Source organism: Sebastes umbrosus, chromosome 7 (genome assembly GCF_015220745.1).
Source record: "Sebastes umbrosus isolate fSebUmb1 chromosome 7, fSebUmb1.pri, whole genome shotgun sequence".
NCBI classification, from domain to species: domain Eukaryota; kingdom Metazoa; phylum Chordata; class Actinopteri; order Perciformes; family Sebastidae; genus Sebastes; species Sebastes umbrosus.
The window spans coordinates 3,785,138-3,797,467 of NC_051275.1; the positions used below are offsets into that span (position 1 = coordinate 3,785,138).

A 12,330-nucleotide genomic window follows, 5' to 3' on the forward strand; every position below is an offset into this window, starting at 1 on the left:
AAGTGATGAAAAATAAACAGCGGATGAATTAAATATCTTATTATATAAAGTTGTAGAAAAATCATGCAAAACTGATGAGAGATTAAAATTCAATTCAATTAGTCATCTCAAATAGCCTATTGTTTTCATATTACAGGTGGAGATACATTTGAAAAAGATCTAATAAGCACCAATAAACCAATACAAACTAAAGCTGTGTTGAATATCATGTTTATTTGATGTTTGACAGACAGTATTACAAAATATCTACTGGGCTGGAACTGTGTTTTATAGAAGACAAGAATGGGAAAATCTTGGGAAAGGAATCACGTCTTTTATGTTGTCAACACCCAGAATGCATTGCAAATATCGCTCAAATCCCATTCCAAAACCACCATGAGGGACGGAGCCAAAACGCCTCATATCCAGATACCTGTGAATAAATACAAATGTCATTACAACTCTGTCAGTGTGTCAGGATATTTCTTTGAAAAAATGTTGTTAATGTAAACATGTTTTTTTTTTACCAGCTGTAGGTGTCTTCCAATCCAAGCCTGGAATAGTAGGATAGAGCCTTTGGTCAAAACACAAACTCAAGACCTACGATATATCCTGTCTAGCATCATTTTCATATATTATCAATCCATGTGCAAATAACAAAACTAACTTTCTTTGCAGACTTTCTCTTCTGTGCCTAACTGAGGGTTACAAACTCAGAACAGGGGCTGTACCAATTAGGGCTGGACATAATTAACAATAGATAGATTCACCAGCACGTCGAGCGGATGCTGCCTTTTTTAAAATAGCAGACAGTCTTCCACCACAGATGTGACAAAGGTTTCTTCTTGTTACTGCCAGCAAAACCACATCATCAAACCTACATCTTATTTCCTTTGTACTATATATTGTATTAAAGGGGACATATCATACTCATTTTTCAGGTTCATACTTGTATTTGGGGTTTCTACTAGAACATGTTTACATGCTTTAATGATGAAAAAACTGTATTTTTCTCATCCTGTCTGTCTGAATATACCTGTATTCACCCTCTGTCTGAAACGCTCCATTTTAGCGCTCCTGTCTCTTTAAGCTCCCCTCCTGAAAAAGCCGAGTCTGCTCTTGCGAGAACAATATGGTGCACCTTTGTAAAGGTACTGTGCATTCCAATACTCACACTACCATACTATTTAGTATGCCAGAAAAAGATTTAGTATGTCCCAGTACATAGTGTGTCAAATGCAGTATGCCAAAAATACCACGATGTCCATGTACTGTACATCTGGTCATATTTTGCAGTATGCAAGCCAGCGTGTTTTTCTGGCTATTCTGACCCACAATCCTCTGCATAGCAGATATACTGTATAAGCAAGAGGGTCAAAGTTCAAGGTGCAATGTTGTGATAAAGTAGTATGTCCCAATTGTACGCATACTGCATGCCACAGTACATACTTTGTAAGGTCAGCTGCAGTACGCACTAAAAGTAAAAAGAAAAAGTATGCGATTTTGAACGTAGCCTTAGTTCTCCAGCCGAGGGCGGTATATTCTAATGGGCTTGCATGTGACATTAGGAAGGGCAGCCAAATCTGAATGGCTTGTCCAGCCTGCTAATGTATATGCAACATAAATATCAAATGTATCTTAGTTTTCCTCCTACTCAATATGTGTGAGTCAAGGGGCTTAAAAACCTGCTAACCCTTCTGAAGAAGTTAGTCTGGATTTGAACAGCTGAAATCACTAACTTTCTGCACATAGTCGCCCTGTGAGGGGACCAGAACACCAAAAAAAAATGTCTGAGTTGCTGTGGAAGGTTGTATAGAAAAACTGCTTTTATTTTAAGCAGCCACTGCAGCACTTGTGAAATGTGCCAGCCAGCGCAGAGTGACTCGACTGGGATTATGCTTGATCTTAATTAACTAAAATGTAAACAAATTTTAAAGCAGCTAGGCAGATATTGACAACCGTAGTCTAAATATATTAGCACGGGCCTTTCCACTACCCCTGGAGTATGTGTTCTTACTCTTCCAGCCGAGCCCTCAGCAGATCCATCCTCTCCTCTCTCAGCGAGCCCCCACAGAGCTCTCCAACTCCTGGCACTAGGAGGTCCACTGCAGCTGCCTGCACACAAACAACAGTCGGCGTCAGCGTAGATATGGAAATTGCTGCGATAACCCAACTGACATTACAAGGAAAGGAATCGAGCGGTTAAATCATTGATTCACTCTGCATTTTTTAAACGGTGTAACGACGTCTTACCGTGTGCGCAGGATGATCCTGGTTGTCTCTTGCATAAAAAGGCTTCAGATCGTAAGGATAATCAGTGACAAAGACTGGAACGTTGCCGCAATGTTTCACCAGGTACTTCTCGTGTTCTGTCTGAAGGTCACAACCCCACTGTAGAAAAGAAGAGCTAAGGTCAATGTGGAGCTCTGTGGAGTGATAGTGATAGAGGTGGTTATCAAGTCTGCTACGTCAAGGAGAAAACAAAACATCGGCACTTACGTCTGTTGGGAAGGCAAACTTCTGAGAGCTGCGGTTTAGGATGTCTATAGCTTCACTGTAGGTAATCCTAAAAGTAGATTGAGATAGTTTCATTCATTCATTCATTCAACATTTGACTTTATTCTTTAGCTTTTATAAGCCATGTTTAGACTTACGCAGGGAATCTCTTCTTCAGAATAGCCTCCACAGTGTCCTTAAAGTGTATGGATGCAATAGGAAAACCAATGTGAGTTGAAATAATAATGAAATTAGATGCAGTTGTGTCTGGTTGGTTAAAGGAAGGAACCAGGTTAAAGTTAAATAAGTGTCCTTCAGGACTCACCCTGTGTCCAGGAGTCACATGCTTGTGAAACAAATCCACGTCCTCGGCACAGTGAGCCAAGACATGCTCCGTGGCAGATCTGAACATGTCCTCCATGACCTGAGGAGCGGGGCCCAGTTTAATAATTAAAGCTTTTCTGGCCAACTGTGCATAAGGGCAACTTTAAAAGTCACATAAGGCAAGTGCAAAACAAAATTTGAACTTCAGTACACAGAAATTGATGTGACATCAGTTCACTTCATCCAAGAGCCTCATGTTTAAAGAATCAGTCTGTGATGACTGCGTTTTATCAGACAACTTTAACACTACTCAGTCTCTCCTCTCCTTCTCTGGACAAAGTGATGCCCCCCACGAGTATGTAAAGCAACTTTGAGAGAAAATAAAGATGATAAAACTTTCTGTTCATGTACAGCACATATCAAATCTTTCAAAATCATTTTTATTTTTTAAATAGTATGCTAAAATTAATAGAAATCAATGGCTTTCTGAAAGGTAAGAAATCTATCTATTTTATACACAGAAATGTGTCGAGAGAAAAGCAGTTCAAGCTGCAGTTGGGAACTTTGAAAAAAATAATGTTCCTCTGTGTCCTCCTAATGCTCCTAATGGCATTTGCAAGATTCCACAGCGCCGGAGGAAAACAACCAATCACAGCCGAGTGGTCTCTACAACAGCTGTCAATCACTGCTCGCTAAACTCGCAAACTCAGATCAAACCATCAAACTAGGCAGCGCTGATTAAATATGAATCACGATTCTGTTACTGTACTGCCTATTTCTTTCCTCAGATGTTGTCAGAAACATCTTGTAGTGTACTGTTCAGCTGTAAGATGAGAAAGTTTGCTCCAGCCGGTGTGGGCGGTGCTTGGTTTTGGCTCGAGTGTTTTCAACAAGGCAGCCGGGTCACAAACTTTCTCATTTTTTACAACTAAACAGTACACTAAAATATGTTTCTGAAAACATTTAAGGAGAGAAATAGTCATTACAGTAACAGAATATTGATTCATATTTGATCAGCGCTGCCTAGTTTGACCGTTTGATCTGAGTCTGCGAGTTTCGCAAGCAGTGATTGACAGCTGCTGTAGAGACTCTGCTTGGCTGTGAGTGATAGGGGCAGTGGTGGCCTAAAGGTTAGAGAACCGAGCTTGAGGGTCAGTTCAATACCCCGGACCGGCTGGATAATTCTAAGTGGGGAAAGTGAAAATGCACCTCGACTGAAGGTGTACCTAAACTCAACCGCTCCAGTGGAGCTGCTCAGTGGCCAGCAGATCAGACTGTGGTTGTATTGGGCAGCTTCCAGGTGTAAATGTGTGAATGTGATCAGGGTGTTCCTGAAAAAGAGAGCATATCCTCAGTGAACCTCCCCATGAATAAATAAAGGTAAAAAAAAATTGGTTGTTTTCCTTCGGGGCATGTTGAAATTTTGCAAATGTCATTAGGAGCGCTAGGAGGAGGCAGAGGAACATGATTTTTCTTCACAGATTATCTGTATGTCTTTCTACTGTCAGGATATAGTGACTGTTTTATAAAATAACTTTTTAACAAATTTGCTCAAAGTTACCGACTACAGCTTTAACAGGCTAGAACATGTTAACCAGTGTGCTACTTTGATCGCTATCACAGAACAATATTGTACGTATTTGAGGACAGTGACATAGTGTACCTTAGTGAGATCCTCTAAGGACTGTGTGAAGGAGACCTCGGCCTCCACCATGTAAAACTCAGCCAGGTGGCGTCTGCTTTGGGAGTTCTCTGCACGAAAGGTTGGCCCAAATGAATAGACTCTAGAAAACGCCCTGGAAGAGTGCATGTGACATGGCAAAATTAGAAATGTTCTTCAGTGTATGTCTGTCTTCTTACTTTCTGAGGCCGAACATATAAGTAGGATATGTGAATTTAAACAGAAATGTGTAGATGACTACGAGAAGATAAATTCATATAGTTTATCTTACCCTGACATCACTTCCAAATGAAGCTGACCGGACACAGTCAGGAAGGCAGGAACAGAGAAGAAAAACTTCTCATCTTCTTCATTCCCTGGGAGTGGTGGCTGTGGTAAAAGCAGAGGTTTGGAAGTTTCAAACAATGTCTTTAAAGCTGCAGTCTGGCGCTTTGAGCAAATATTATAAAACAATCACTATATCCTGACAGTAGAGCATGAGACAGATAATCTGTGAAAAGAAATCATGTTTCTCTACCGTGCTCCTAATGGCATCTGCAAGTTTCCACTGAGCAGTCTCTGGAAAGCTGTCAATCACTCGCAAACTCCGATCAAACGTTCAAACTAGGCAGCGCTGATCAAATATCAATCAATATTCTGTTATTGTAATGCCTATTTCTCACCTCAAATGTTTTCAGAAACATCTTGTAGTGTACTGTTTAGCTGTAAAAAAAGTAAGAAAGTTTGTGACCCGGCCGCCATGTTGAGATCAGTTGTGCCAAAACCAAGCACCGCCCACCAGTCGGAGCAAACTTTCTCATTTTAAAGCTGAACAGTACACTACAATATGTTTCTGAAAACATTTGAGGAGAGAAATAGGCATTACAGTAACAGAATATTAATTTATATTTGATCAGCACTGCCTAGTTTTTTTTGTTTGTTTGTTTTTTGCAATTGTGACATATTTATAAACAAATAATGAAACAATAATAACAAAACATAATAGCTTAGTAGGACACAATTAAATAATAATGAAAAACTAATATATAAATACATGAGCACACAAAAAATAAAATAATAATAAATTAGAACATTTTTTACATTAAGTGTAATAGCAAGTGATTGGATACATCCTTACATTCTAGATACATAATATACAAAGTTTCTATTTGATAGGTTTAACATATTAACGTAATAACCCATTTTTTCAAATCTTAGTAAGACCTAATTACTGTACACCCTTTGTTCTGTACTTCTCCCATTTTTCCCATCTTTCCTCAAAAACATGGACTCGATTCCTGATTCCCATAGTTGTTTTTTTCCATTGCGTATATTCATCAACCTTAAACCAATTCCTTGTTATTTGCTTAATTATAGAAACTCTTATCATTATGAAAAGATGCAAATCTCTTTTTTTGAATCTCATCTGGTATTTCCCCCTAGTAATAAAATCACAGAATATTGATTTATATTTGATCAGCGCTGCCTAGTTTGACAGTTTGATCAGAGTTTTGTAAGTTTTACAAGCAGTGACAGACAGCTGCTGTAGAGACTCCTCTGCTCCGATTGGTTGTTTTCTTTGGTGCTGTGAAATCATGCAAATGCAAAGGAGGACACAGAGGAACATGAATTTTTTTTTCAGATTATTTATCTCATGCACTACTGTCAGGATATAGTGAGAGAGTTTTATAAAAATAACTTTTTATCATGTTTGCTCAAAGTTACCGACTTCAGCTTTAATCCTTCTGTTCTCAGACTGAGGTTTTAATTATTGGAGCAAAAGTCCAGAGAGAGAGATGCTTAAAATCTCTGGCGCAAAACGCCAAGCCCCTTACAAAAAAATCTTGGCATGCCTCTAGACACTGATTTGAATTTTGAGTCTCACATCAGTAATCTCACTAAAACTGCCTTTTACCACCTTAGAAATATTGTCAACCGTTTCTCTCCCAGGCAGATACTGAGAGACTTGTGCATGCTTTTATCACTAGCAGGCTCGATTACTGCAATGCTCTACTTTCTTGTCTACCTAACAAAGCTATAAATAAGCTACAGATCGTAGAGGATGCAGCAGCACGTGTACGACTGACCAAGACCAGAAGCAGAGCACACATCTCACCTGTCCTAAAGTCACTTCATTGGTAACCTGTCAGCTTTAGAATAGATTTTAACATCCTTTTTATTGGTGTTCAAATCACTCAATGGACGAGCGCCTGAATCCTTGTCAGACATGCTCTCAATGTCCGCTCCATCTAGATCACTCAGGTCCTCAGACACTGGTCTTTTGGTTGTTCCCTGGGTGAGGACAAAGACCTACGGGGAGGCGGCATTTAGTGTCTATGGTCCTCTGGAATAGCCTGCCAGAAGAGCTGAGGGCAGCACAATCTGTAAATACCTTAAAAAGAAATCTTAACACATATCTTTTTAGTTTAGCAATCTCTTATCCTCTATCTTTAACCAATTTAAAATATATATTTTTTTACTCTTTTTATCTACCTAAACTCAACCCCTTTTATGTTCATTGTGTTGGATTTTCATTGTATTGTATTGTTAGGCACCTTGTATTGCAATTTTGCACAAAAGGCGCTATATAAATAAGTAAAATTTAACCCTCTGAGACCCACAATAGACCTGTTTTTTGTCTTTTTTAGGGCGGTACAGGGCGTCTTTAGGGGGAGATAGCAGGTCAACAGTAGATGTCACATAGAAGTGGTGTACATCATCTGAAAGCTGGAAATCTGAAGATTAATTTGAGATGCTGCTCAGCACTGTGTGACAAGTTGTTCTAGTCATAAATTATAAATAAACATTAATTAATTACTTACTTAATTAATTAATTATTAAGTGTATAAGGGGTTAGAACATTATGATAGAAGTAAGTGATGGCCATTCCCATGCTCTATTATGTTTCATAAGTTTTGGGTTGATACCATTTGTTACACAGATTTGGTGCTAAATTTAATCTTTTTTTTTACACTAGAGAATTGATAAAAAATGATCAACAATCCCTCCAAAAAAACACTTTAAGACACCAAGACCTTGAGGAATACCATAGTAAAAACCATGTTGTGATTTTGGTTTCAAAAACTTTTGACATTTGGAGATTTCTGCAAGAATTGCGTTTTTCGGCGATTGGATGGCGAGCACTTCTGTTCTGTAAACTGCTCAGAAACCCCCTTATTGTCAATCTAGCTAGGAAAGCCATTCATCCCCTGAATGTTCTAGGTCTCTAGTTTGTGTTTGTAACGTTTCATGAGGCTGTTATTATCCTAGAGGTCACATTTATACTGCATGAAAACAACTGCATGGTTTTTGCCCTAAACTGCATGTTATTATCATAAAGTGGGCATGTCTGTAAATGGGAGACTCATTGGTACCCATAGAACCCATTTACATTCAATATCTTGAGGTCAGAGGTCAAGGGACCCCTTTGAAAATGGCCATGCCAGTTTTTCCTTGCTAAAATTTGGCCCAACTTTGGAGCGTTATTTAGCCTCCTTGCCAACATGGTAACATGACATGGTTGGTAGCAATGGATTCCTCAGGTTTTTCTAGTTTCATATGATATGAGAGATGTTCTAGATGACACTGAGAGCACCCAGGGGAATGTTCTGAGTATATGGCTACATTTTCTGTTTCACAAATGAGAACACTGCTGTAGAATAAAGCTCATTTGGGTATAAAAAAAGAAAACAAACATCCTGTGGGTCCACAAAATCAGTATCATCACATAGACTTTATACTTGATGACATCATAAGTTTGAGACTTACTCCTCTGATTTCTGGCTTTGAGATAGAGCAGCTTGCATTTACAAATACTGATTGAACTTTCTGAGGCCATAGAAATAACATACTGGAATTCTTAATTTAGGTGGTATTCCCCTTTAAGTTTAAGTTGACATCAGAGATTTGATTGACAATTAAATGCTGGAGGTGACACCAAATGTGAACCACCTATTTACAGGACTCACAGAAAGCTAAAATACTGTTAACTTTAAGAACATGTCTAAACACATCTGTACTCACCTCAACCTGAAAGAGCTCCCCTGCCCCTTCACAGTCATTTGAGGTGATGACTGGAGTGTGAATCTGCACAAAGCCATTCTCCTGAAAAAAATTAAATAAATAAATACAAAAAGTCTTGCTCTGCATTCTATTATAAACCCCTCCACTGATGTTCTCACCTTGAAATATGAGTGAACTGCTGAAGTGGCCTCACTTCGTATTCTCAGCAGGGAGCTGAAGGCATTTGTTCTGCACCTGAGATGAGGAAACTGGCGAATATACTCGAGGCCGTGTCTCTCTTTGATTTTGAAAGGGAAATCCTGAAACCAAAAGACAAAGCGACAATATTAAATTACATTTCCTGTACAATGACCACATACAAAGTTATAACATGAGGCATAGCTAGCAAGGTGAAGCAGCAAAATGTGTGTCGGATGTTTGAGGAGACTATTTTCTTACCACAGGGTTACATTCTCCAACTACATGGATTTGGTCTGCTTCCAGTTCAACTGGCTGTTTTTGGTGTGGACTTTTCCTAAGAGTACCTGTGACTTCTACAGCACTACCAAATGTGAGCAACCTTAAATTGAGGGAAAAAAGGGAAAGAGTGGAAGACAGTCAGTGTATTTTGAGTATGTGTACCCTTCATACCTAAAACTGATCTGTCAAGGATTATGTACAGGAAATAAAACTGAAGTGCTTACAGATCATTCAGCTCTGAACTGGCGACAACCTGCAATGACTGCAAAGAGCTCCCATCATTCACGTGGAGAAAGAGATTTGCCTTCTGAGGTCTGACAGAGCGAACCCATCCCTACAACAGAAAAACAAATCAAACTGCACTTAGCTGTTCTTTCTGGTAACACAGAAATATCTTCTTTTTGCACACACAAAAATACTTCATAAAATCCAGGTAATGAAGAAATTAAGAAATGTGACAGGAGAGGTCAAGAAGCCACAGGTTTATACAACGGACTTAAAGCTGCAGTGGGTAGAATTGGAACAAATAATGTAGCCATGTTGAGATCAGCTGAGGGAATACCAAGCACCGCCCACCAGCCAGAGCAAACTTTCTCATTTTACAGCTAAACAGTACACTACCAGATGTTTCTGAAAATATCTGAGGAGAGAAATAGGCATTACAGTAACAGAATATTGATTCATATTTGATCAGCGCTGCCTAGTTTGACCGTTTGATCGGAGTTCGCGAGTGCCTCCGTTGAATGAACAGCCAATAGGAACTCTCTCTCTCTTTCTCTCTCTCTCTCTCTGAAATGACCTGTGATTGGCCAAAGTCTCCCGTCACTAGAGGGCTAGATTTGTTCAAAGCCTGAAAACAGAGTCAGAAGTCTAGTTTTCTCTCAGAACACTTGAATTACAATATGCTGAAAGGTTATTATGGGATTTTTGCCCAATGATGCCAAAAACATTCTGCCTACTGCAGGTTTAAGGAGAATAAACAATAACAACAAGGGGAAAAAAATAAGAAAGAAAACTAAGCTTAACATAATTTAGTAAAACAACAAAAAATAAATGATACTGAGAAGCAAACAAAATGGGCAGAAACACTAACCAATCAGTAGACAACAATCTAATAAAAACAAATTAATACATGAAAAACAATATATATATATATATGTGTGTGTGTGTGTGTGTGTGTGTGATGATAATTTCCTTTAAATATTTTCTAAGGATTTGCAAGTAATGTTGATAAATGTTGGTAGTTTAATCATTTCTTTCCTCATTCTTTCTCAATAAAATGTCAACTGAATGCATACTGAACACTGTCACTGTGGGGTATTAACATGCATCATACACTGTCACTGTGGTATTAACATGCATCTGGAAAGCAAAGTGGGAGAACTTAGGCAGGCTCCAGCATTGTCCTGTTTCAGGGTGCATAAGGCTCTAGTAGGGTTACAGAGAACAGACCTTTAGGATTTAGGATTGTTTAGCACATCCCTATGTAAAGTGTATACACGTGCACGGTTTAGTACAGTTGCGTGTATCCATGGTCTAGTAGCAGATGATAGGAAGAACCCAGGCAAATATAAGCTTGTTAATTCGTTTGCAAGAATTATCTTGCGGTAATTTATTCTAAAAAAAACAAATGTAACTAAAGATACTAGACAGCGTTAAGATGTAATATAAGGTAGATAAGTGATTTATTCTCACATGAACATACAGTAAGGTTAGTCCTGATGAGCTGCATGTTACTGGAGGACAGCTGTCAGCACACATGACCACAACATATCAACAGAACATATCAAGTGATAAACGGAGGTGTGAATGTTACCTTTACTTTGACATTTTCTCCCAGTTGAGCAGCTGAAAGTGCTTCAGATACTCGTAGTGTCGCTGGTGTCCTCCTGCAGTAATGTCTAACACTAACTAATACTCCCCGAGATACTGAAGAGGTTGTTGCTGCAACAGAAAGCGTTTTAGCTGCAGCCTGAAACATCGTGACACACGCTGCATTTAGTGACACAAAACCCGCTAAAAGCTCAACATGTCGCGACCAGTTGGAGATACAATAAGCGACATATTCAACGGGATCTTTAACGTTTCGCTTTGAGTTGTATCTTTGCTTGACTTTTGGGTCTGACAGTAACACTTCCTGTTTGGGTCTTTCACCATTCGTCCAATTCAGTCACGTGGATAACGATAACCCAATCAGATGTCGGCATCTTACAGCAGTCTTTTTATTTCTCTAGGGAGTTGTAGTTTCCTTATAAGAGCCTAAATACACATTTAGACTGACATTATTATTTCAATATTTTTATTTCAATTGTTTTATGAATGTTTTATGAGATGTTATGCTATTGTTGATACTATGGATGAATATTTAATAATTTAAAAAAAAAGTGTATTATGGGAATTGTCAAGGGAAGAGCAGTATGCAGAAGATGATGATCACTTTTAAAAAATAGCTTTAAATAATTTAAATCAGATGGAAAGAAGGAGAAAAACATACAATGTTTGTAGTTTTAAAGTAGATTGCTTACTTTTGATTTGACCTTTTGTTTGAATACAACTGGACATGGGGACAACCCACAAAACCTCAGGGGAAAAACACAAAAATGAAAATATTACACATTCCCCCTCTCTGCTCTGTAAGAAGCATTTATATTTTAATGTCTCCCAGTCACTGTCTATCAGCAGTAAAGTGAAAAAGTGAATGCATTTGTTGTGAGGCAAGCAGTGTTTCTTGGTTTGGAATTGTGACAAACTTCCTGATGCATGTTCAAACCACTCTTTAGAACCACTTGCCACAATATGTCATACAAAAGACCATCAACAAAAGTCATTTGTACAGACAGGAAGAAAAGTAACACATATTTTCAACACTAAAGCGTAACACATGTGGATTGATTCAATAATGTAATGGAGCAAGCAGAACATCACAACCACATGGAAATCCTCTTTAATCTTACATGATGTATGTCCCGTCAGTATGAGGTCCATTTGTGCGTAAACCTCGTTAATCCAATACCCACAACGACACTCGGTCTATTCCCACCATTCGCTGCTGGAGTAAATCAGATCATGCCAGCAATGTAATAAGATGCCATAGACAATTACTCACCTGGTCTTGCCTGTCAGCTCTGGAGCCCCTGGTCTGGGCCTGCCAGCAAACACAGAGCTGGGTGTCTCCACCTCCGGCTGCTTATGACACATCATCATTAAAGCCAACATGATGCATTTGAAAAGTCAGCAGGGTCATTGATATTAATTATCTCCAGCATGGATGGAGCAATTAGGCACATGGTCTCATCTTAATGGGGGGAGCAGAACTAATCTATTTTCCGATTCATTGACAGAGAGTGCAAAATATAGTGTAATGGGGAATTTGTTGAGGTCATGATATC

At 38.8% G+C, this 12,330-nt stretch overlaps 1 protein-coding gene across 1 annotated transcript; it reads right to left on the minus strand.

The window, feature by feature from the left end:
- Positions 1 to 193: 193 nt before the first annotated feature.
- nars2 (asparaginyl-tRNA synthetase 2, mitochondrial) lies at positions 194 to 11,099 on the minus strand. The gene is made up of 14 exons (XM_037774385.1): positions 10,758 to 11,099; positions 9,166 to 9,275; positions 8,921 to 9,041; positions 8,641 to 8,781; positions 8,483 to 8,563; positions 4,752 to 4,849; positions 4,463 to 4,595; positions 2,801 to 2,899; positions 2,634 to 2,671; positions 2,479 to 2,545; positions 2,233 to 2,370; positions 1,997 to 2,094; positions 507 to 533; positions 194 to 412 (listed from the first exon to the last, which is right to left on the minus strand). Exons 1-14 carry the CDS (start codon positions 10,920 to 10,922, stop codon positions 268 to 270), a joined length of 1,461 nt encoding a protein of 486 aa, XP_037630313.1. The 5' UTR covers positions 10,923 to 11,099; the 3' UTR covers positions 194 to 267.
- Between the last annotated feature and the right edge of the window lie 1,231 nt (positions 11,100 to 12,330).

Excerpts from the sequence above, each read along its gene's own strand:
- nars2 (XM_037774385.1), bottom strand. The coding sequence starts at position 10,922 with ATGTTTCAGGCTGCAGCTAAAACGCTTTCTGTTGCAGCAACAACCTCT. Across the intron at positions 9,276-10,757 it reads GAGAAAATGTCAAAGTAAAG|GGATGGGTTCGCTCTGTCAG; the intron begins GTAACATTCACA and ends TTTCTGTTGTAG. Across the intron at positions 2,900-4,462 it reads CCTTAGAGGATCTCACTAAG|GTCATGGAGGACATGTTCAG; the intron begins GTACACTATGTC and ends CCCGCTCCTCAG.